Consider the following 21,763-nt stretch of genomic DNA (forward strand, 5'->3'; position numbering starts at 1 on the left):
CCTGCTGACTAGTCAAGAACATTGCACAAGCTCTGGACAACCTGGAGTTAAACCTATCAACTGGCAGGATGATGCCAGCATGTTCACTAATCTGTTGTATGATGCCAAACAGGAAGGGTAACAGCTGAGTTGCTCTTATCTTTCTTTGGCAGAAATATTTCAATTTTTCTCCTCTATCTGGCTGCTGATTTACCTTTTTTCATTTATAAGGAAGAGTATATTAGCATCCAATTATGGATTATTTTGGCCAGTATTTTACAGATTCCTTTATTAAATCTCTCACCAATTGCTTTATCAGATCTTTCTTGCCTTAAAATTATTTTATTTGCACCACTGTTATTATCTTTCAACTGATCAAGAGATCAAGTTTTTAATTTCGCAGACAATACATTATGCCTCATGTTTTAAAAATAAAAGACAAACACCTGATTTCGCTTAATCAAAGCAAAGAGAAAAGTAAGCTTAACTACCATGTTGATTTCTAAGGCATTCACCAGTCCTGACTGCAGCTCCGAGGTAATTTCACATCTTCTGACATGCTGTGGAGATTGCAGACAGCAATTCTTAAAATCACTTTTACGTTTGCATGTATCTTTATTGCAATTTATTTGTACAGGGCCAGCATTTTATAAAGGAACTTGAACTGGATTAGATAGCAAGAGACATTTACCCATTATGCAATGGAAAGAGAAAAAAACACAGCCTTGAAAAGTTCTGTGACTCATTTGCTGATTTCCTTTCTTACATTCTCAGTCCCACTTGGAAGTTTTCCTTCTCATGTACCTGGCCCCCTCACTGTCGATTGCTTCATAGAGGTCTTTTTTATTCTCTGCTGTTGCATGCAAATAACCAAGGTAGGCCACACAGAGGCTAATTGTTATCAGTCCAAATGCCATCACAGGTTTGTTCTGACAAGAAATAAAAAGATAGTACATATTTGTTAGTGAAAACTTTTTTCGTTCAACTCAAACATTACATTCTTCTATTTTAGCTTAGAAAGTGAACAGTAAACTATTGTGACATCTGCAAAAATCATCACTGCCTTCTTGCAGATTGAATTTTTTGATAGCAAAAAGAATTTCCTCTCAAAAAGAAGATCCTTTCTGGAGACAGAACACCACGTTGCCCAGTGCTCTGTATTTTGCTAGGCAGAAATGCTGCTTAAGCATGAATGAATAAGCCAAAACCAATTACTAAAGGTCACTACCACAAACTTCTAACAGAATTCACCTGGATATACTACTGGGACAATGCCCTCTGCTCCTACCAAGCAACCTCGATTATAGGTTTTGTATTATTATCACAAAATTTACTTCTATTATACGCATAAAATGCCATTCATTGCTGGGTTCTGCACGTGCAAATAAAACCTCAAGTTCATTAACTTAATTATAAAAGAAAAAGAAAAATCCAAAATCCCAAAAAGCTACCAAAAATCCCCTCATTTCATATCAAAGAAGTTTGCATTTTATGATTTGTTCCCTTTTAAATATTAAAAACAACTCCTATTACTTAACCTGTCAAGTTACATGGGTAACATGTCTGTAAACAGACATTCTGAAAGAAGCTTGACTAGGTACAAAAGAACCAGACAATACAACAGTGAAATAAGAGCTGCAGTAAACAATGTAATGTTCTGGGTTCTTAACAATCAGAGTGGAAAAAAATAAGAATATTTTTAGTTACATTTCTGAGTGGTTTGCATGACAAGAGGTTGTTATATAACACACACAGAATTGTGATCATTATTTTAAAGGAACTGTGTCTCTTCAAGCATGTTTAGTTTCTTGAGCATCTTACAGGTTTAATGAAAAGCTCTGGGTTCACAGCTCGGAAGAGCATAGTTGTCTGGACACTCCTCAGTCCTGGTTTTCTCTCTCCAGGTGTTTCATTTTCATTGGAAGGTTTGGTGGAAGACATGTTAGTTAATATTGAATACTTCCTAGAAGCAGAATGAAAAACAGGTGTCATTTTTGTAAAAAACATAAAAGAGCTACATTCACTGAATAGGAGTTCACACTCAATTTGTCTTCCTTCAGCATGAATTTTAGTTTGTGTATATATTAATGATTGCCTTTGGTGTCATCTAACATTCCCAGTTTAAGCACACCAATTTTCAATCCTGTTAATTTTGTGCACCCTAAAATTAACTTTTGGAGATGCATATCTTCATACAGCAAATCTGAATCTTCTGATAATGGGCTGGGGGTTTTTCACTTGCCTTTGGCTAATGCTTTAGCTACCTGTGGACTGAGCAGCATCAGTCTTCAGACCACTGGCTAAAAAGACAGTGCCAGGAAACATTGGTTTGGGTTTTTTTAACCCTTATATGTGTCAGGACAGCCCACACCCTGCTGTAGTACACCCACCCAGCAGCCCCAGGACTCAGGTCTCATTTTTGCACACATTGGGCAGGTCCAAGATGCCCTGGGTTCAAACTGAAAGAGAGGAAATTTAGGCTAGTTAGAATACAGAAGAATTAGAGCATGGAAGAAACTCTTTACTGTGAGGGTGGTGAGGCACTAGAACAGGTTGCCCAGAGAAGTTATGGATACCCCATCCCTTCAAGGCCAGGTGAGATGGGGCAACCTTGTCTAGTGAAAGGTGCCTCTGCCCATGTCAGGGAGGTTGGAACTAAATGATTTTATGGTCCCTTCCAACTCAAACTATTCTGTGATTCTATGATTCTATGCCACCTGAGCAAAGGTGGCAAAACGCCCTTGGCTAACGCTGCTGACTGAGGGGCAGAGGCGACACGGTGCTGGGGACCTCCCCGGGAAGGGCAGGGGAAGGGCAGACGCCTCCCGGCGGGCGGCGAGGGGGCTCCTGGCGTCGCCACCGGGACGAAGGGGGCAGTCTGTCAGGGGAAAAGCCCGGCAGGGACTCCCAGGACACACAGGAATCCCAGGACTCCCGCCGTCCCCGCCGCCTCAGGGGCAGCGGAAGGAGGGACCTGGGGGAGGGGGGTAATGCCGCGCGCGCCCCCGCCGCTACTCACCGCGCGCCGCCAACGGCTCCTCCCCGCGGGGCGGGGCGGGCAGGGCTGCGCCTGCGCATTGGCGCCCCCTCCCGGGCGGAGGGCAGTGGCGCAGCGGGCGGGGCGGGACAGGGCCCGGGCCCGCCCGTCCTTTCAGCCGTCCGGCGGCGGGAGGGGAGCGGGGCGGGGCTGTGGGGTTGCCTCCTCTGTGAATCATAGAATCATAAAGGTTGGAGGAGACCTACAAGATCATCCAGTTCAACCGTCTACCCAGCGCTACCACTGTAACCCCTAAACCACTAAACCATATCACCCAGCGCCAGATCCAGGTGCCTCTTGAACGCTTCCAGGGATGGTGATTCCACCTCCTTGGGTAACCTATTCCGACTCCTGACCACCCTAACAGTGAAAAGTTTTTTTTCTAATGTCTGATCTAAGTCCCCCGTGTCTCAGCTAAAGGCCATTTCCTCGTCCTCTCACTGCAGGCGTGGTAAAAGAGACGATGAGGTTCCCCTTGAGCCTCCTCTGGGCTTAACACTCCTAGCTCCCTCAGCTGTTCCTCATAAGACGTGTTGCCCTTCCCAGACATGCTCCAGCACCTCAATGTCCTTTTTAAAGTGAGGGGCCCAAAACTGAATGCAGTGCTGAATAAGGAGGTGGGGGAAGGAGCTGGCTCTGTGGGCAGAGGAGCCCTTCACTCCTCAGCGCCTGGGCACGGTCACGCCAACCCCGAGAGCTGCCCGGGATTCATCCAGCAGTGCAAATGCTGGCAATCAGGCTGTCAGCAATTATGTTTTAAATGTGGGAAATGGAAAAGGAGGGGTAGTAAGTTTTGCCCATCTGTTGATCTCAAGAGCCAGGATGGGGAAAGGGTGTTTCATGTGAAGCCGGGTCTCTGGAAGTGCAGTTGGTTGAGCAGAAAAATACATTGGATTTTAAACATTTGATTTCTGTTGTGTAGATCCAAACCCAAGACTCTGAGCATCTGAAAACTCCCGGTTATGTAAATGCTGCTTTGTGGTGGTGTTTTGTTTCCTTTCATTTGTAAACAGTAAAATTAAGAAAATTGCCCGGAGTCCAGAGGAAACAAAGCCCACCCGATCACCTCTGACTGCTCATGCCAGCCTTTCCACTTCCTCTGACTTCAGTGCCATCGGGCAGTTTCAGCCCCATTAGAAAGTATAGGAGAAATTTGAAATTTTGGAAAAAACAATACATGGAGGGTAGGGAGGGACACAGATCAGTGTTCCCCTAGGTAACCAGCTGGCAGAACCAAGATATGATGGATAATATTACAGACTTCTAGCTGCAGCCAGCTGGAGGATTAGCACATATGTAATTCTGGGCTCACCAACTCCAGTTCACACTTCTCCATACCTGGAGGGTGTGTGAGAGGACTTTGGTGGAGCATATTGCAACCATGGGGACAGAAGGGGACAAACGTAAGTCTTGGCAGATAGCTGGCTGAACATGAGCTAGCAGTGTGCCCAGGTCCAAGAAGGCCAATGGCATCCTGGCTTGTATCAGAAATAATGTGGCCAGCAGGACTAGAGCAGTGATTATCCTCTTGTACTCGGCACTGGTAAGGCCACATCTTGAGTGCTGTGTCCAGTTCTGGGCCCCTCTGCTGGTTCAGTGGAGGGCAATGAAGACGATGAAAGGTCTGGAGCACAAGTCCTATGAGGAGTGGCTGAGGGAGCTGGGGTCTTCCAGCCTGGAGAAAAGGAGACTTGGGGGGATGTTATTGCTCTCAACAACTCCTGAAAGGAGGCTGTAGCCAGGTGGGGGTCAGTCTCTTTGCCTAAGTAACAAGTGACAGGACAAGAGGAAATGGTCTCAAGTTGCATCAGTGGAGGTTTAGATTGGATATTAGGAAAAATTTCTTCTTGGAAAGGGTAGTCATGTGTTGGAACAGGCTGCCCAACAAGGGCTCAAAAGGCATGTGGATGTGGCGCTTGTGGATATGGTTTAGTGGTGAACATGGTGGTGCTAGGTGTATGGTTGCACTTGATAATCTCAGAGGTCATTTCCAACCTTAATGATCCTATGAAATGTAGAGGTATCCAGATACTCGGAACCACTTGCTCCATGGTTTGCTTTTTTTCAGTAATCAAGCTACCTTTTTTTTTTTGAAAGGTGGCGGATTAATAGTATATTGCAGGTTAACTTGTCCCTTCTAAATCCAGATGGAGTATCTAAAGAATTTTTTTTTGTTTTTGTGACTAAATATAAGACAAGAAAATTAGTAGGGAAATAAGTTTTGGTGTCAAGAGAGGATTGGTATGTCTGGGTTTTGTGTCAACATTTAATTCACAACATACCATCTGCTAATCTGGTAGCTATTGTTTTGGCAGCATATGCCACACAGCTGATTTTGTTTGGAAACTATTGAGTAGGAAATCCAAGTGAAGCTTGCTGCTCTTGTTTGTTTTCATTTTTGTCTAATTGAAATAAGTCAATAGGAGGTTTTTGCAGGAGCCTTCATTTTTGGGAAGGTAGCTTGATTTTCTTGAGGGGAAGGGGGATTTTTTACGGTACTGTAAGAGATTATCTGCATACAGCTCCCAAGCAATTTTCCTCCCCACATTTCATATGGGAAGGCAAAACATTTATATCACCACACTGAGAAAGCACACTTGCTTATCAGCACATGCACACCTTCCCAGCAGTTACACCATCCATGCAGATAAAAGTTCTGATCCAAAGTCAGTCAGGGTCATGATAGTATTTTCCAGGTTGTGGTAGGATGGGTTTATGTCAGAACACATTTGCCATATAATGGTGGCAAGGACTGTTAGATTGGTGCTAGTTGTCGGGCACTTCCCATCTTTCTTATGGAGAACAGGTAAGTCCCAGACACCCTTGACAGGGAAGGATTCAACTCTGTAAAAAGAACACCATTGGCCAGAGAGAAAATATTCTCCATGTGAAGAGCTGTGAGATAAGGCTTTTTGCATAGAAAGAGAAGCAAGGAGGGACATAGAAGAGAGTTTGGGTTTTGATGTGAATGTTGGTACTTGGCATGTGTACTAAGCATGTTCCAGCTAGCCAGGTTAACCATTCAGTGATGAAAAGCTTGTATTGCTTACTGTTTCTAGTTTTGCTTTATGACTGTGGGAAAGTGTTGTATTTTATCTTTAATGTGAATATTTTGTTCCTATCATCTGACCCAACAGGATGTTGAAATGTTCAATCCATCAGGGCTTATAAAGCTGTTTGGCATCTTTTTATAGAAGAGACTCTCTAAAGAGTAGAGTAGTAAATATCTGTGGAATTTCTGAGTCACCCGTCGTCTGATATCTGAGTATCTCTTCTGAAAAATAACCACACAAAAAAACCCTTCCTTTTCCAAACTGAAGTCCGTTACTGAGATTTATTTTCCTTTCAAATAAATGCCTTTGGGATTTTGCATTCAAAGGATTCTGCTGTATGGCATATTCATTCAGAACGTAATAGCAGTTTCTGCTTTTCTTGAGACTCACATCCCCTTATCGTTTGAGCTGCAGAAGAGCCTCTGTAGGGAACAGAGCAAACCCGATGCTGTGCCCCGCAGACATCGTTAGCATGCGACAGCCAGCCTATTGCAGTCCGGGGAGCAGCAGCAGTGCCTCCACGTCTTTGCTGATTGACCTCACAGCTCCTTCCTATTTCAAGTACCGCACAGGAACAGAGCTTCATATCGTCTTCAGCATAAAGATAGGGTGCCTCAAGCTACTGATAAGATTATCCCTGCTTTAGAAACACAGTTACAGAGCTGTTGTGGGAAGAAAAAATTCTTTTTGCATCAACAGTGGGACTTCACTGCTATGACTTGTACTGAGAGGGGCAACTTTCATCACATGTTTGTTAGGGTTTTCATACCTGAGTGTAAACTGTGTGTCTGCATTCCTGCTTTGCCAGATTTTAAAAATGTTTTATACACTGTCAGTTTCACAATATTTTAATTAGAGTTGATAACTGGGACTTTTTTTTTTTTTGTCCTGAACAAGTCTAGGGGAGAAGGGAAAGCAAAAATTAGGAATGAGAAATACTCCCCCTTGCTCACAGCTAATGTTGCACTGAGGCATGTGCAACAGTATTGTCATAATAAGGACATAACTGCAGAAGAAAAAACAAACAGACCAGCTAGACAGGGGTGGCATGGAGAGCGTTCTGTGTGGTTGTTGCTCCGCTCATGTCATTCTCAAGAGTCCTTATGCTGCTTTTCAGCAGCTCTTGCTCATTTCTGTCATTCCCATTGAAAAAAGGCAGTTTTCAGACAGCAGCATGCAGTGGTTGGGACCTCTACCACTGACAATCCAAAACAGTTTTAAGGCAATTTGCATTTTAAAAATGAAAATCTCTTAGAGTGAATCTTCTGTGTTTCATAACATTTTGTGTATGTCTTCTATAATACTTGATAGCCAGCTGTGTCTCTGAGAGACAAACAAGCCTTCCAGCAAAGATTAAAGCAATCATTATTCTTCAAACAAAAATTATTCTTCTGATTAAGCTTATAAATTTTTTTCAACAGAATTCAGTATGGAAGGAAAAAGATACTTTCTTTGATTCTACTTTCATTAATGAGTGAGCAAATTGTTTCTAACTGGAAACAGAATAATACCAAAACTGAAAGCATCCCCTCTGGAAAGAAAAAGCTAGTTTCTACTACAAAGGAAGAACAGAGAAACATGTGCAGTACTGAATTTTCTCATTACAACAATATGGAGCCAGATACCTTACAGTGGGTTTAAAGACAAACTTGATCTAAGACTGCATCTCCAAAAAGGGGGGGCAAGGGGAGACCTGTTTGCGCTTGTAGTTGCTCTGGTCTTCCTTGTGTGCGATCTCAGATTCGCTCAGCCTTGGAGTAGGCCAATTTTTTGCTCAACTCCCTAGTCCAGCTGAAAACTCATATTGCCAGAAAACAAACAAACAAAAAGTATTTTTTTCAGCTGGATGAGTGAGACAATCTGATGTAAGCAGGCCAATGCAGTTGGGAAGGCATTTGGGAGTGGGGTCACAGACCAGGACTGCCCTCTGCCTTCAACACTTGGGCTCCCAATAAGTTTAAGCTGGGAGAAGTTAAAATCCTTCTAGTGCCCTCTCTCATCTAGGCACTCTTCAGATCTCAGACAGGGAACACAGCTCCTAAGAAGACTACAGAGGGCAGAAATTTCACAGGTTCAACAGAGCGAACTCTGTCACGCAGTAACCTGGAACTCTCAGATCTTCTGCACCTTACAGTTGCTTTTTAATATATAAATACCACCACATAGAATCATAGAATCATTAAGGTTGGAAGAGACCTCCAAATCATTGAGTCCAGCCTTTGACCGAACACCACCATGCCAACTACGCCCTAGCGCTAAGTGCCATGTCCAGTCGTTTCTTGAACATTTCCAGGGATGGTGATTCTACTGCTGCCCTGTGCAGCCCATTCCAATGCTTAACCATGCTTTCAGTGACAACATTTCTAGTCTCCAACCTGAACCTCCTCTGATACAGCTTAGGGCCATTCCCTCTTGTCCTGAGAAGAGGCTGACCCCCACCTGGCTAAAACCTCCTTTCAGGTAATTCTAGAGATTGAAAATGTCTCCCCTGAGCCTCCTTTCCTCCAGGCTAAACACCCCCAGCTCCTTCATCTGCTCCTCATAGGACTTACCCTCTAGACCCTTCTCTGGATGCACTCCAGCACCTCAATGTCTTGCTTGTAGTGAGATGTCTAGAACTGGACACAAGACTTGAGGAGTGGTCTCACTAGGGCCGAGTACAGGGGGACAATCACTGCCCTAGTCCTGCTGGCTACAGTATTTCTGATACAAGCCAGGATGCCATTGGCCTTTTTGGCCACTGGGGCACACTGCTCACTAATGTTCAGCTGGTGTTGACCAGCACCCCCAGGTCCTTTTCCACCAGGCAGGTTTACAGCCTCTCTGCCCCCAACCTGTAGTGCTGAAGGGGTTGTTGGGACCCAAGTGCAGTACTCAGCACTTGGCCTTATTGAACCTCACACAACTGGCCTTGGCCCATCAATCCAGCCTGTCCAGATCCCTCTGCAGAGCCTTCTTGCCCTCCAACAGACCAACGCTCCCACCCAACTTAGTGTCATCTACAAACTCACTGAGGGTTCACTCTATCCTCTCTCTCCAATCATTAATAAAGATATTAAAGAGGACTGGCCCCAACACTGATCCCTGGGGGGCACTACAGGTCACCGGCTGCCAACCGGATACAGCACCATTCACCACTATCCTTTGGGCCCAGCCATCTAGCTAGTTTTTCACCTAGCAAAGAGTGAACTTGTCCAAGTCATGGGCTGTCAGCTTTTCCATGAGAATGCCATGGGAGATGGTGTCAAAGGCTTTGCTGTAAGTCCAGGTAGTCTACATCCACAGCCATCCCCTCACCCACTGGGTGCGTCGCCTGGTCATAAAAGGAGATCAGGTTAGTCAGGCAAGACTTGCCTTTCACAAAACCATGCTAGCTGGGCTTGATCCCCTGGTTGTGCTGCATGATGGCTCTCAAGGTGATCTGTTTCTTGACCTTGCCCAGCACTAGAGATAAGGAACCTGTAGTTCCCCGGATCCTCCTTCTTGTAGATGGGTGTCACATTGGTTAACCTCCAGTTAACTGGGACCTCTCCAGTTAGCCAAGATTGATGATAAATGATGGAAAGGGGCTTGGAGAGCTCTTCCACCAGCTCCCTCAGTACTCTCAGATGAATCCCATCTGGTCCTACAGACTAAATGGGTCTAAATGGCTCAGCAGTCCACCAACTACTTCCTGCTGGATTGCAGGGGCCTGTTCTGCTCCCTGTCCCTGTCTACAATTTCAGGGGGCTGTTTGCCCTGAGGATAACCGGTCTTTCTATTGAAGACTGAGGCAAAGAAGGCATCAAGTACCTCAGCCTTTTTCTCATCCTTGGTTACAGTGTTCCCCTCTGCATCCAATAAAGGATGGAGATTTTCCTTGGCCCTCTTTACAATGTTAATGTATTTATAAAAGCACTTTTAATTATCTTTCACAGCAGTAGCCAGATTGAGTTCTAGCTGAGCTTTTGCCTTTCTGATTTTCTCTGTACATGACCTAACAAGACCCTTGTACTCTTCCTGAGTTTCCTGCCCCTTTTTCCAAAGGTCATAAACTCTGTATTTTTCCCTGAATTCTAGTGAAAGCTCCCTATTCATCCAGGCCAGTCTTCTTCCCCACTGGCTCATCCTTTGGCACACAGGGACAGCCTGCTCCTTTGCCTTTAAGATTTCCTTCTTGAAGTATGTCCAGCCTTCCTGGACCCCTTTGTTTTTAGGGGCTGTTTTCCAAGGGACTCTCTGAAACAGTGTCCTGAACAGACCAAAGTTCACCCTCTGAAGTCCAAGGTAGAAGTTTTGCTGACCCACTTCCTTATTTCACCACAAATTGAAAACTATATTTTCATGGTTGCTATGCCCAAGGTGGCCTCTGACCACCATATCTCCCACCAGACCTTCTCTGTTTGTAAACAGAAGGTCAAGCAGGGCCCCACCACTAGTAGGCTCACTTATGAGCTGTGTCAGCAAGTTATTTTTCACACACTCCAGGAACGTCCTAGACTGCCTCCTCTCTGCTGTCATGAGCTTCCAGCAGACATCCAGCAAGTTAAAGTCTCCCACAAGAAAAAGGGCTAGTGATCATGAAATGTCAGCCAGCCACTTATAAAATAGTTCATCTGCCTCTTCATCCTGGTTGGGTGATCTATAACAGACTCCCACCATGGTGTCTGCCTTGTTAGCCTTCCCCCTGATCCTTACCCATAGGCACCCAACCTAATCATCACTAGCATTGAGCTTTATACAGTTGAAACACTTCCTAATGTACAGAGCCACCCCACCACCTCTCCTTCCTCTCCTATCTCTTTTGAAGAGCTTGTAGTCATTCACTGCAACACTCCAGTCATGGGAGTTATTCCACCATATTTCCACGATGGGGACTATGTTGTAGCTTTCTTGCCACTCAATGGCCTCTGGCTCCTCTTAATTCAATACAATAGAGTGGCACTGTCTAATGTTTATATACTAGGTACGATGAAGATACAACTGTGAGTGTCATAAAGATGCTTAAACAGTTTGACATTAAAGTGATAGGATTGTAACTACTCAGTTCAATAGGCTCTTGGGGCTTTTTTTCTTCTCCATCTCTGTAGGACAGTTACAATTGCTCAGATGTCTTTAATGCCATAAAAAAGTTTGGATTTAAAGTTAAATTTTTATTTTCTCAGTACTACAGGTGATCACAATATTCCTACAGTACTACAGGTAATCCCAGTATTCCTACAGTGATTTTAGTCTTTGAATTACTTACGTGAATGGGACCTTTGTTAAGCCATCCATGGCTTTTGTCAGGCATTCAGCAGCAGTGCTGGGAGGAAGGTGCTCACCTGGCAGGTAGCTCCCTCCAGCAGGCAGCTGGAAGGCTTTGTTTGGACGTGCAGTCCAGCTCCAAGATATGGTGCCTTCAGTCACACTCCAGAGGCATCAGCTTCTCTGGGGTACCAAGGTCCTGATTCAGGCACCCGTTAGGCTATGTGGTACCTTCCTCTCTGTAAAACTACAGAACATTCACATATAATTCCTGGATAACAGTCACAGTAAGTTTAAGCTAAATAAACTATCCTATGAATAAATTATACTGCAAAGAATTCATGTAAGAGGCAAGGAATTCAGTCTTTCTCCTTATTTTGTAATGTTACTCAGCAGTATAGCCACATCCCAGGTAAAAATGGCCACCAAAGCATTGATATTCAGTAAGATGCATAAGGCAGAACATAAACACTTACTCCTTAGCTTAGTTATTAAAAATAAAGCTATAGGCTTTCTGGTGAGGAGTGGTTCATCTGCCTAGTCCAATGTGGGAATCAATTAACAGGTACAGTAACCAAAATATATTTTAATAAAAAATTCAGGCTTCACTTGCTTAGGAAAACCACCATAATTTAAAATTCTAAGAGAAAGGCCTTTCTGAGCACTGTGCAGTGTATTGTTAGGAGTGATGTGTGCCTAAAAGAATATTTGTGTTTTATGGACAGTTGATTTGCCCAAGGCAACACAAAATACAAATCTGATGTAAAATGTCAGACAGCAAACAGGGTGGGAGTTAAGGCTCACAACACACGTGTCTTCAGGCTGTGCCGTTGCTACTGTGAAAGAACAAAGTGTGCAGTGTTTGAACTGATGCCAATGAGTGCTCAAAAGATGCAGATAAATCCTGTGACTTCAAATAAATGCCACGGTTTCCTCATATCTTTCTGATGATACAAGAGGCTTTATGGTTCTGGTTTGAACAGTGTGCCAGGAGAGATGATCGGGTTTCACTCATTTAGTTTATATTACCTAGAAGATAAGCGGTTTCCATCTTCAAGGCTTAAAGAGTAACTCCCTTTGTCGGAAATCTATTGTTAATTGTTAATTCCACTAGAAAGCTGGGGTCCAGCTGCAATCATTCACTGAGGTGCAGGTAAGTTAAGAGTTTCTTGTTACAAAATGTAGTTTCACTGAAGGAGAAGTTGCTTTTCAGATGTCAAATAGGCTTGATAATAGCCTCAATCGAGTGTAGCATCAGTCAGCATAAACCAAGGATATAATCCTCTTTTTGCTGCACTACCGCAGTACTTTGTAACTATAGAGTTAAAAATTTTAATGGGGCCATTGATGATTGCTTGTTCATGTGGAAATCTTTTGACTTTTTCAATTCTTTTTTTATTTTATGAGTTGACTAAAGCATTATAACAGTAACAGTAGCCTGAATGGAACAGTAATACTTATTAATGCTGAAGATCATTTGCTTCGGAAGGAGGTTTTTGGTTACATCAGGAGAGCATGGGAGAGATGGGTTATTCGTTTGGCATGAAGGTGAGGAGAAATGCAGTTGTAGTTGTGTAGGTGAAATATGTACATCATGACTTAAAAAAATTAAGTCATTTTGCTGAACTTAATTTTTTTTAATTACAGAGTTTACTAAGTAACAAAGAAAACAGTGAACTGTGTCTGCCCTCTCTCAAAACCCATTCATTGCTGCAGAGAAGAGACCACAGCAATTAGCAGCTGGCAAAACATCACACTCAGCAGCTGCTGGTTTTTTAAGTAGTGGTTGTGGTTTTCCTAAATACAAAACAAGACAGGATTTTGTCACCACTTACTATAATAATAATAATGCCAAGCGTGTTTTATGTTATGAAGCCACTGAAAATGTAGTTTAGAAGTTGTATTTTCAGAGAACTGAATGTTTGGCAGCTAAGATCCTGAAGCCCAGAAAGGAAGATTTGTCCCAAATCACTGCAGAAGCTCATGCAAAAGTCAGGTGTAAATGCCAAACCAACCAGCTTCAGTATGGAGCTAAATGACCAGCTGAGCCCTTTTCCATCTAGTCTTTTCTTTTCCTTTTCTGTAGTTGTTCGGCAAATAAATACCTAGGCTAATGTTTTTACACACCATATGTATATTTTAAGCACTATTTAATTGTTTGTGGAATTCTACTTTTAATATCAGAGTAACCAGCGGTTTATCTCCCAATGTACGAAAGGGCTTATTTCTTGCTCCAAGGAGCTAAAAGTTAATAATAGGCATAGAACAGTGAGTGGTTAGAATCAGTAAGCTAAGGGGAAACCAAGGACTGGGCTATGAGAGATCATCATTCTTTTCACAGATGTGCTTCTGATGTGCTGAGTGATGCTGGATAAACCTCTCTGGTGGACATCTCCACCTCAACAGCAAGTGTTGTCTTTGTCTAGATTGCCAATGTTTTGAGGATAAGACTCCCTTTCGTATTACATGTTAATGAAGGGTTTATATCAATGAAGTTCATTCTAAAGTGTCTATAGATTACTTTTTTGTCTGTCCATGAGACAAGAGCAAGCTATTGTCAATATATTTACCTCTGCCATTTGGAGGCCTCCACCTTCCACTGAAAGCATCTGAAGGATGAAACAGGTGGGAAACCTTTGGTTCACATCAGCCTGAGAACCACAGACTCTGCTGCACTACCAACCACTAGCAACTGTCGTGGCAGAAGTGAACAACTTGGCCAGCACACGGCCGGGAGAGCTCCGTTTGCTCATGGGTTGTCACACCTTACCTGGCTGGGTTTTGAAGAGCCTTAAAAAGCAATGAGTATCAATACTATATTAAGGTTACAGCTTTACTTATTCTATGATAAGAGATGAGTTGTCTGAAGAAGTCAAAGTTAATTTTTGTGACCTCTGTTTTCTCGTCTACTCTCTTATAAGGATCTGGAGATCACCTTGGAGTTCTCATCACTGAACAGGAAACAAAGGTGTTGCAAGGTTAGTGTCTTGTAGTAATAGTTCTTCAGCTCCTATTGCAGATGTGCAACAGTTTGAACAGCTGGTGCATGTGCAGCTTGGTAGTGTGACTTTGAATGGAATTATACTGTTCCTTGGTGTTCCCAGGAGGTTTCCTCATCCCTCCTCTTCTCTAGCACTGGAGCACTGAAATAGATAGACCATGATGGGGACTGGTGAACTGTCAGGAATAGTTTCTGCACAACTAAGCTGTTTTAAAGCCAGAGAAAAAGCAAATCAGTGTTTTTCAGCCTGTGGACTTCACACCTCTGGCAGTCAGTAAGGAAGCAGTAGGCAGTCCATGAAATAAAGACTCAGCAACCATAAAATGGATGCACACTTCCTTATATCAACAAACAGGGAAGGTAAGGGGAAAATGCAGTTACTAAATGAACATCTGAAGTTAGGCTTCATTATTTGTTTGGTTGTTTATGGAAACCATTGTGCCAATGCTTCTTTTTTCTTTTCCTTGCTGTTTGGGAAAAAAATAAAAGTGCTGTGATGCTGTTTTGATTAAAGTGTAAAAAAAAAAAAATTGAGAGGATGAACTCTCAAAACTGTTACCAGCTCTGATATTTTGTGATTCTATACCCTCCTCTGTGATTTCTAATTCTGCTCTCTGCTTTATCATTTTTGCCACTATTTACGGTTCTCTTTCTTCCTGTAATATATATAAAAAAAGGGTAAGTTGTAGGTGCAGCAAAATATTCCCCAGGAATGTTTAGTTTAGAAAAAGGAGTTTTTCCATCTCTCAACCTGTGAGGATAATTCAGTTTGCATGTGCAGAATTGACAGATCCACTGTTCACAGGATTGTGTTCTTTCTCTTATTTCTTGCCATTCCACTTCCATTTCCCATAACACTGTGCCTTCTTCCTGTAATTTTTCAGCTCTCCAAGCTCCAAATTGTCTGCCCTCTTTGTGCCTCTAACACTTTGGATGCTTTCCCCACTTCTTTCTAGTTATTCAGTTTGTTCTTGCATTTTCTTACTGTCCCTCTCCTCTCCCCCAATTTTCCTCCACACAAAGATACCTTTTCTGCTTTTAAAGTAATTAAATTAGCAGAGCTGATTGAAATCTAGGTGAAGCAATTCTCTGAGCCCTGTGCTTTTCAACAGATGCATTACTCAATGTACATTAGTCAATCTTCTGTAGACCTCAGTGAATGACAGAAATGAATATATGATGAATATATTCAACAACAATAGCATTATTCAAACACTTTACTCAATGAAGTACATTCAGCACATTCAGAAGTTAATGGTGCATTCAGGTTACTCTGTTTGCTCAGCAGAGCATGTGCCTAGCCCCAAGGGGGGAAACCAAGTCAATCATACATTTGAGGGAAACCAAGGGGTGGGGAGGCTCTTCTGGTCATTTGTGTCTCTAGTGAGCAGGAAAAAATGTGTGTGTATGTTGGTGGTGGTTGGTTGAAGTCACATCTAGGAAGTAAATTATGTATGTGAGGAGGAAGAGAGATGACCTGCTCTATTTACTGACTGGCAGAACTTGTTCTCATGCTTATCACTTGTACTTTAGTCAGAAATGAGTAAAGAAATCAATGTATCTCTGATCTTCAGCTTTTGTCCCAATTGGAGTGTGCATGTGTATGTGTGTATCAAGCTGGGGGGTTGAAGTAAATCTAACCTCACTTCTTGCTCCATTCAATGTTTTCTTGAGCACTTGGTGGGTCCTTCCAACTCAGAATATTCTGAGAAATGATTCTGTGAAATAATCTATCTTCTACTGATTAAGACTCTTTAGTGCCTCCTTTGTAATTTCCCGTAGAGGCCAAGTCTTTTTTGTGGTCTTAATGTCCACAGCGCCAAATAGATGCTGCTTTGACCCTTTTGTAGCTTTTTTAAACCTTTGAGTATTTTCATTGTCAGCCTCAGCATTGGATGAAAACTGATGTAAATTGATGTAAATTGATGTCATCTACATTTTCCACAATCTACTCAATTTCTTTAGCCAGCTTCCCTTCTTGACTCCCTTTGATTAATTCTGCACAAAATGAACCTACTCTGAATGCTAAGGCTGAAATCTCTCCTTGCCTACAAAGATTTGAATCACATTTTTTCTTCTCTTGTCCTCAGGTTAGCCAGAATATAATTTTGCCTAAGTGTCACACCCTTACACTACTCAGCATCTGCTTTGATGTGTATTGCCACTTTTAGAAGTGCTACAAAACCTCTTACCACTGTCATATTTTTCCTACTGCTCAGCTGTGTGCTTATTAGAAGATTTCTCTTTTATTGTTGTCTGAATCCTCACCTTGCTCTTAATTTCATACAGCCCACATAATGTCTTTGTCTTCTCTAGCCTCAGCTAACTTTACTTCTCATCAGTCTGTGCCTGTGCTGTTCCATGAAGTCAATTTTCTCTTGTTTATCAGTTGAGTAACTCCTTATCTTTGAGGTCCATTTCAGTTTTTCCATTCCATATGTTCTTTGCAAGGCTTCAGTGAATTAATTGCATTTTCAAAGCATACAAAAGCATCAGTTAACATCCACATCTATAGCAAGAGTGTGCATAAAGCAAACAAATCTTTTAAAGGCACATTTGCAGCTCCTTTGAAGAGGAGCTGTGCTGGTTATAACCCAAACAATACCACGAAACAGGCTCTGTGGCCCTTTAGGCTTGAAGCTGAAGGTTGTCCTTTACAACCATTTCTCAATATCATGTGAAGGCTGCCAAGTGGAAAAAAATATAACCAAAGTTCTGCAGGCTTCTGGCTGTAGAAGCACTGCTGGCCACAGGACCTGACCTGCAGTCCTTTAATAGATTTCAGTTTCTCCTCAACAGAGCACATAGACCAGGAACCATCTTCAGATCTGTAAAATCCTCAAAGTAAATTTCTCAGACTATATTTAGGTATCTCCATGGCCTGATTTCCACCAGTGTTGGCTGCCACTGATTTTTGCGCCTTGCTGGTGACCCAGCATATCTTTTATTTCTGTTCAGCTGAAGGCTCAGAACTGGTATAATTCCAGGCATGGATTAATAGTTGACATTAGGCTTTTTACATTAGAAAGGGATGGTGTGGTTATTGTGGCCATTAGCAAAAGCCCCTTTCAGCCGTACTCATTTTACATGGCATAACAAAATTCAGTCTTCCCTTCGACAGTGCTTGTGTGCATCTTAAAAATCTTAGGAAGGGCCTCTTTAGGTTTTCTGTCTAATCTTCAGAGGACAGCTCATCCACAAGATGCACACATTCATACCTGCTCCTGTGAACGCTTTGTTTCCTTGCCTGTGCTTTATCACAGTGGTATCATTATGCTTTGCTGTTCAGCTCCTTTGAGACTGATGCAGTGATTCCGTGTTACTTACCTAGGAAGCATCAAAGCACTGGTGCTGCTGTCTTCAAGAACTTGGTTTAATCTTCTGCTTGAGCTCTGTTTGCAGATGTGGAGGACAGAAACAGCTCTTTAAAGAGGTATTTCACGAAGTCACTATCCTCCAAACATGTTTAAAAGCATAGGAGCATATGTCTGAAAAGATATAAGCTAACTGATATTTCCCTGTTTTTTTTTATCTGCAGCATAGAGAAGTAGCTTGGTAACCATTCTTCCCAGTATAAATCAGCAATATATTAATTTCTGCAGCTGTCCTTCAGCTCCTCGAGTAAGTCATGAGCTCTAATGGTAGCACTGCAGGAATACCCAAATAACCTTGCTCCCCAGCAGAAGTCTGGCCATAGGCAGAAGTCATGATGGGCTGCAGAATCAAGAGAGAGCAAAAGAAGTACTGAGCTTTATAGAATCACAGAATCATTTAGGTTGGAAAAGACCTCCAAGATCATCAAGTCCAATCTTTGGCTGATCACAACCTTGTCAACTAGACTGTGGCACTAAGAGCCATGTCCAGTCATTTCTTGAACACCTCTAGGGATGGTGACCCCACCACTTCCCTGGGCAGCCTGTTCCAATGCCTGACAACATTTCCTGTGAAGCTTTGTGATGCTGTGGCCTCATTGCTACTTGAACTCAAACTTGCTAGAGGATGAACTTGCTCATACATCAGGAGTAACTGCAGCTACAGCAATGGGATTTGTATGTGCCACTGCAACCACAAAGGGGTACATTTCCTCTCCTGCTAGGCAAAGCTCGCAGGAGCAGTAGATGGGTAAGGACATTAAAAGAACACAAAGATCTGGAAACTTCTGATTTCCCTCTTCATATCTTCCAGCCATTCTGTGTCCTGGGACTACGTTTACTTTTTGCTCTTTCAAAAAAAGGGAGCTTGATATCCTCAAAGATGCACTCAGACCAGGAGATAGGGCCAGGTGGAAAAGTGACTGTATATTCTTGGGGGTTATCTCAGGTCTTCTTTCGACTTTGACAAGAGTCTCACTGCCACTGGCTCCCTTAACCAGCTCTTCCAAAATAAGTGTTACAGATTTAGGACAGGGGAAAACTTGTGCAGATAAGAAACTGTAACACACACATATGCACATATTTTTGGAGCGATAAGATATACACATGATATACACATAATAAGAAATACAACAAATAAAATCCAATGAAGCAGGACAGGATTTAAAATGTTGCACAAGCTTACCCAGAAGTTAGACCACAGACAAAAAGAAATCAATTTGCACTTGTGTAGTCAAGTTATTATGGGACATGTGGCTCCTATACATAAATTTGAAAGCGAAATCTTATTTGCCTGGGCTTAGTATTTGCATAACTGACAGGTCTAAGTTAAGTGTACTTCAGTGGTAGAGTGCCAACCTGAACTTGCCAGAGAAAGCTCTACCTGTCAGAAGACTCTTGGGGAGAACACGCACATTTCTCACAGAGGAGAGTTTAACAGAATGATTAAGCTTCAGCCTAATTGACAAAATGTATTTAAACAGCACATAAATTTTGTGTAATAGCCTCAGAATGTACAAATTATCAGAAATAAGATCAGCTTGTTGTTGTTTTCCTTTTTAAATGCCTAATAATTTTAAATTATTTCAGCTATTGGTTATATTTCATGTTGAATGAATGTCTCATTTTTCTTCACCCAAGAGGAAGCATCTCTCTGATCCTGTGTTTCTTTGATACAGCATTTCCTTCTTTCCTTGAAGAGAAAAATGAGCTGGGGATTCCTACGTGATCTGCTGAGTGGAGTGAATAAATACTCAACAGGAGTTGGAAGAATTTGGGTAGCTGTTGTGTTCATGTTCCGCTTACTGGTTTATGTTGCAGCCGCAGAAAACATCTGGAAATAGGAACATGATGAATCTGAATGCAATATCAAACAGCCTGGTTGTGAAAATGTCTGCTTTGACCATTTTTTCCCTGTCTCCCACATCAGACTTTGGGCTTTGCAATTAATCATGGTCTCCACCTCTTCACTCTTGGTTGTTTTTCATGTTGCTTACAGAGAGAACAGAGAGAAGCACCACAACGAGAAGCTTTACAGAAACCCAGGAGAGATAGATGGTGGATTGCTGTGCACTTACCTAATCAGCCTCATTTTAAAAATAGGATTTGAAATAGTTTTTCTTGTTCTGTTTTATAAATTGTACAATGGATTCAAAATACCACATCTTGTGAAATGTGACATAAGACCATGTCCCAGTAGCGTAGACTGCTATATTTCCAAACCCACAGAGAAGATGATTTTCCTCTCTTTTCTGGTGGCAACTTCATGCCTGTGCATCATCCTAAATCTAAGTGAATTGACTTATCTAATTTTCAAATACTCCCCAAAATGTTATCTGAAGAGATACATGAAGAAACAGCAAGGCTCCAAAAGCAATTGTCGCAAATCAGAAATCATTGGTTACAACAGAGCAGCACCTGCAGGACGATTCCCCGATAGCTCCTCATCTTTGCCACTGAATGTACGAGATGAACAAGAAAAATGTTCCCCGTTGACTTGAAAGAAGGCTGGAGACCACCCTCCCACTACACAAGCTGCTTTTGACAAATTGCTTTTCCTATGAGTGCTTTATGGAACTGAAAGGATAGTTACAGAGGAAATAGTGTTTCTCTACTAGTTCCCCATTACTCTAGCTGATAAATTCAGTTACGTTATATATGTCATACATAAAATCATTGAGATCTTTTCATATTGAAACAAGAAGTGTAGAAGTCTGAGAATCCCATGAAGTTTTAATATAAATACAGATGCTTATGATAAATCATGTGAAACAATTTCTCACAGTTGTGTATTGAATATTGCACAGAATTGCTTTGGTACAAGCAAAAAGAGGCTTTTTATACGCAGAGGTGGAAGAACCTGGGACTGATTAAGAAACTGAACAATAAGGGGATGTACAGCATTTGTCAGGTGTGTGGATCTGATGACTGTTGCAACAGCAACAGGAAAGTGCTGGTGTTTGAAGTGAACTATGTAGTCACACGCCCATTCCACCAGACTAGAAAACATATCAAAACCAGAAAAAACCAAGAAGAGGTAGACGCATCTATTTTAGCCCATGGTGATAAAGACAGACTTGCTTATTTAGCTGTTTATGGAGCACCTCCTTCTGAAAGCATCTGAGCCCTTTACAATTTTAAGGGTATTAATCATCAGAACACATCCTCTAAGGAAAGGCACTTGCTCAAACTTGTGCAAGCAGCACCAAGCGGCTCCCGAGTCATTAGATTTGTCTTCTGCTTTGTGGTTGTGGCATTTAAGAGAAAGGATCATTCCCAGTTCAACGGGAGTGAGTAGAGAAATGCAGACCACGCAATATAGCAGAACAGTAGCCAGTAGTCCCTAGTATTGAGTAGCCTGGAATCTGGTCCCTTAAGTAAGGCTGAAAATACTGCTGCTCTTTCCTTCAGTAGATTTCTCTGCTGTAAAAATATGAAAAACCTCCAGTAGAAACAAAGTAAAAAAGAATCATCTATTCCCTTCCCCCCAGGTTTCAGAGTATCTCTTAAATACCACACACTTCTGCTCTGTGTTATGTGTATCATTTGGGAAAACAGGAAAGGGATAGAAATTAGCTAAGACATGTCTTCTGTTGAACCTAGACTTTTAAGACAACAGAAACTAGTGCCTAAAAAAACTTATTTCAGGGTGGTGTGCTCTTTCTGTTGCTGAAATGAAAGACCTTTGAACAGATATCAGTAGTGAGCCTGATCAAAATGCACCCTTTAGCATTACATTTATGAGTAGTGGGGTAGCAGTTACAGATTTAAGAACTAGTGAATAAACTATGTACTTTTTGACTGTGATTTTGAAGGTGTGTTGGTTTTTTTCCTAAAATAAACCTACTTTTGTAAGGTTTTGCTGCCGAACTGACCAGTGACAGCAGTCCCTCAGATACCACCTTGCCAGCCTGTGGCCAGTTAAAGTTTTACATCTCGAGTGATGCTGAATCAGTACCTATATCAAGACAAGGTGCTTTACGCAATTCAGGATGTTTCCTGTTAAATTTCTACATACACAGAATGTGGCTCATGACAGAAATTCCAGTTAGAAAGTCTTTTGCAGCTACTGGACAAAACCCACCAAAGAATGCAT

General features: G+C 42.2%; 3 protein-coding genes across 4 annotated transcripts in view; 2 read left to right on the plus strand and 1 right to left on the minus strand.

Annotated features, from left to right (window-relative positions):
- The window catches only part of CGA (glycoprotein hormones, alpha polypeptide), a 349,628-nt gene that overhangs the window by 239,087 nt on the left and 88,778 nt on the right, over positions 1-21,763 (plus strand). The gene's annotated exons all lie outside the window — the stretch shown is intronic.
- On the minus strand, positions 575-3,074 carry SMIM8 (small integral membrane protein 8). 2 transcript variants are annotated; one of them, XM_064650027.1, is made up of 4 exons: positions 2,999-3,072; positions 2,397-2,438; positions 1,801-1,942; positions 575-908 (listed from the first exon to the last, which is right to left on the minus strand). In XM_064650027.1, the coding sequence occupies exons 1-4, from the start codon at positions 3,055-3,057 to the stop codon at positions 750-752; spliced, it is 402 nt and encodes a 133-aa protein (XP_064506097.1). In that variant the 5' UTR covers positions 3,058-3,072; the 3' UTR covers positions 575-749. The 2 variants fall into 2 exon arrangements, with proteins under 2 accessions (XP_064506097.1, XP_064506098.1); XM_064650028.1 differs by lacking the exon at positions 2,397-2,438 and having other exon boundaries at positions 2,999-3,074.
- On the plus strand, positions 3,083-21,474 carry GJB7 (gap junction protein beta 7). The gene is given in 3 exon segments (XM_064650029.1): positions 3,083-6,693; positions 14,216-14,273; positions 19,347-21,474. Coding segments are annotated over 3 exon segments (1,059 nt in total). The 5' UTR covers positions 3,083-6,514; the 3' UTR covers positions 20,169-21,474.

The sequence above is a fragment of the Pseudopipra pipra genome, chromosome 3, assembly GCF_036250125.1.
Source record: "Pseudopipra pipra isolate bDixPip1 chromosome 3, bDixPip1.hap1, whole genome shotgun sequence".
Taxonomy (NCBI): domain Eukaryota; kingdom Metazoa; phylum Chordata; class Aves; order Passeriformes; family Pipridae; genus Pseudopipra; species Pseudopipra pipra.

Coding starts and splice junctions, on each gene's coding strand:
- SMIM8 (XM_064650027.1), bottom strand. CDS start 3,057: ATGCGCAGGCGCAGCCCTGCCCGCCCCGCCCCGCGGGGAGGAGCCGTT. Junction 2,439..2,998: donor GGAGCCGTTGGCGGCGCGCG/GTGAGTAGCGGC, acceptor CCTCTCTTTCAG/TTTGAACCCAGGGCATCTTG. Junction 1,943..2,396: donor CCTGCCCAATGTGTGCAAAA/ATGAGACCTGAG, acceptor TTCTGCTTCTAG/GAAGTATTCAATATTAACTA.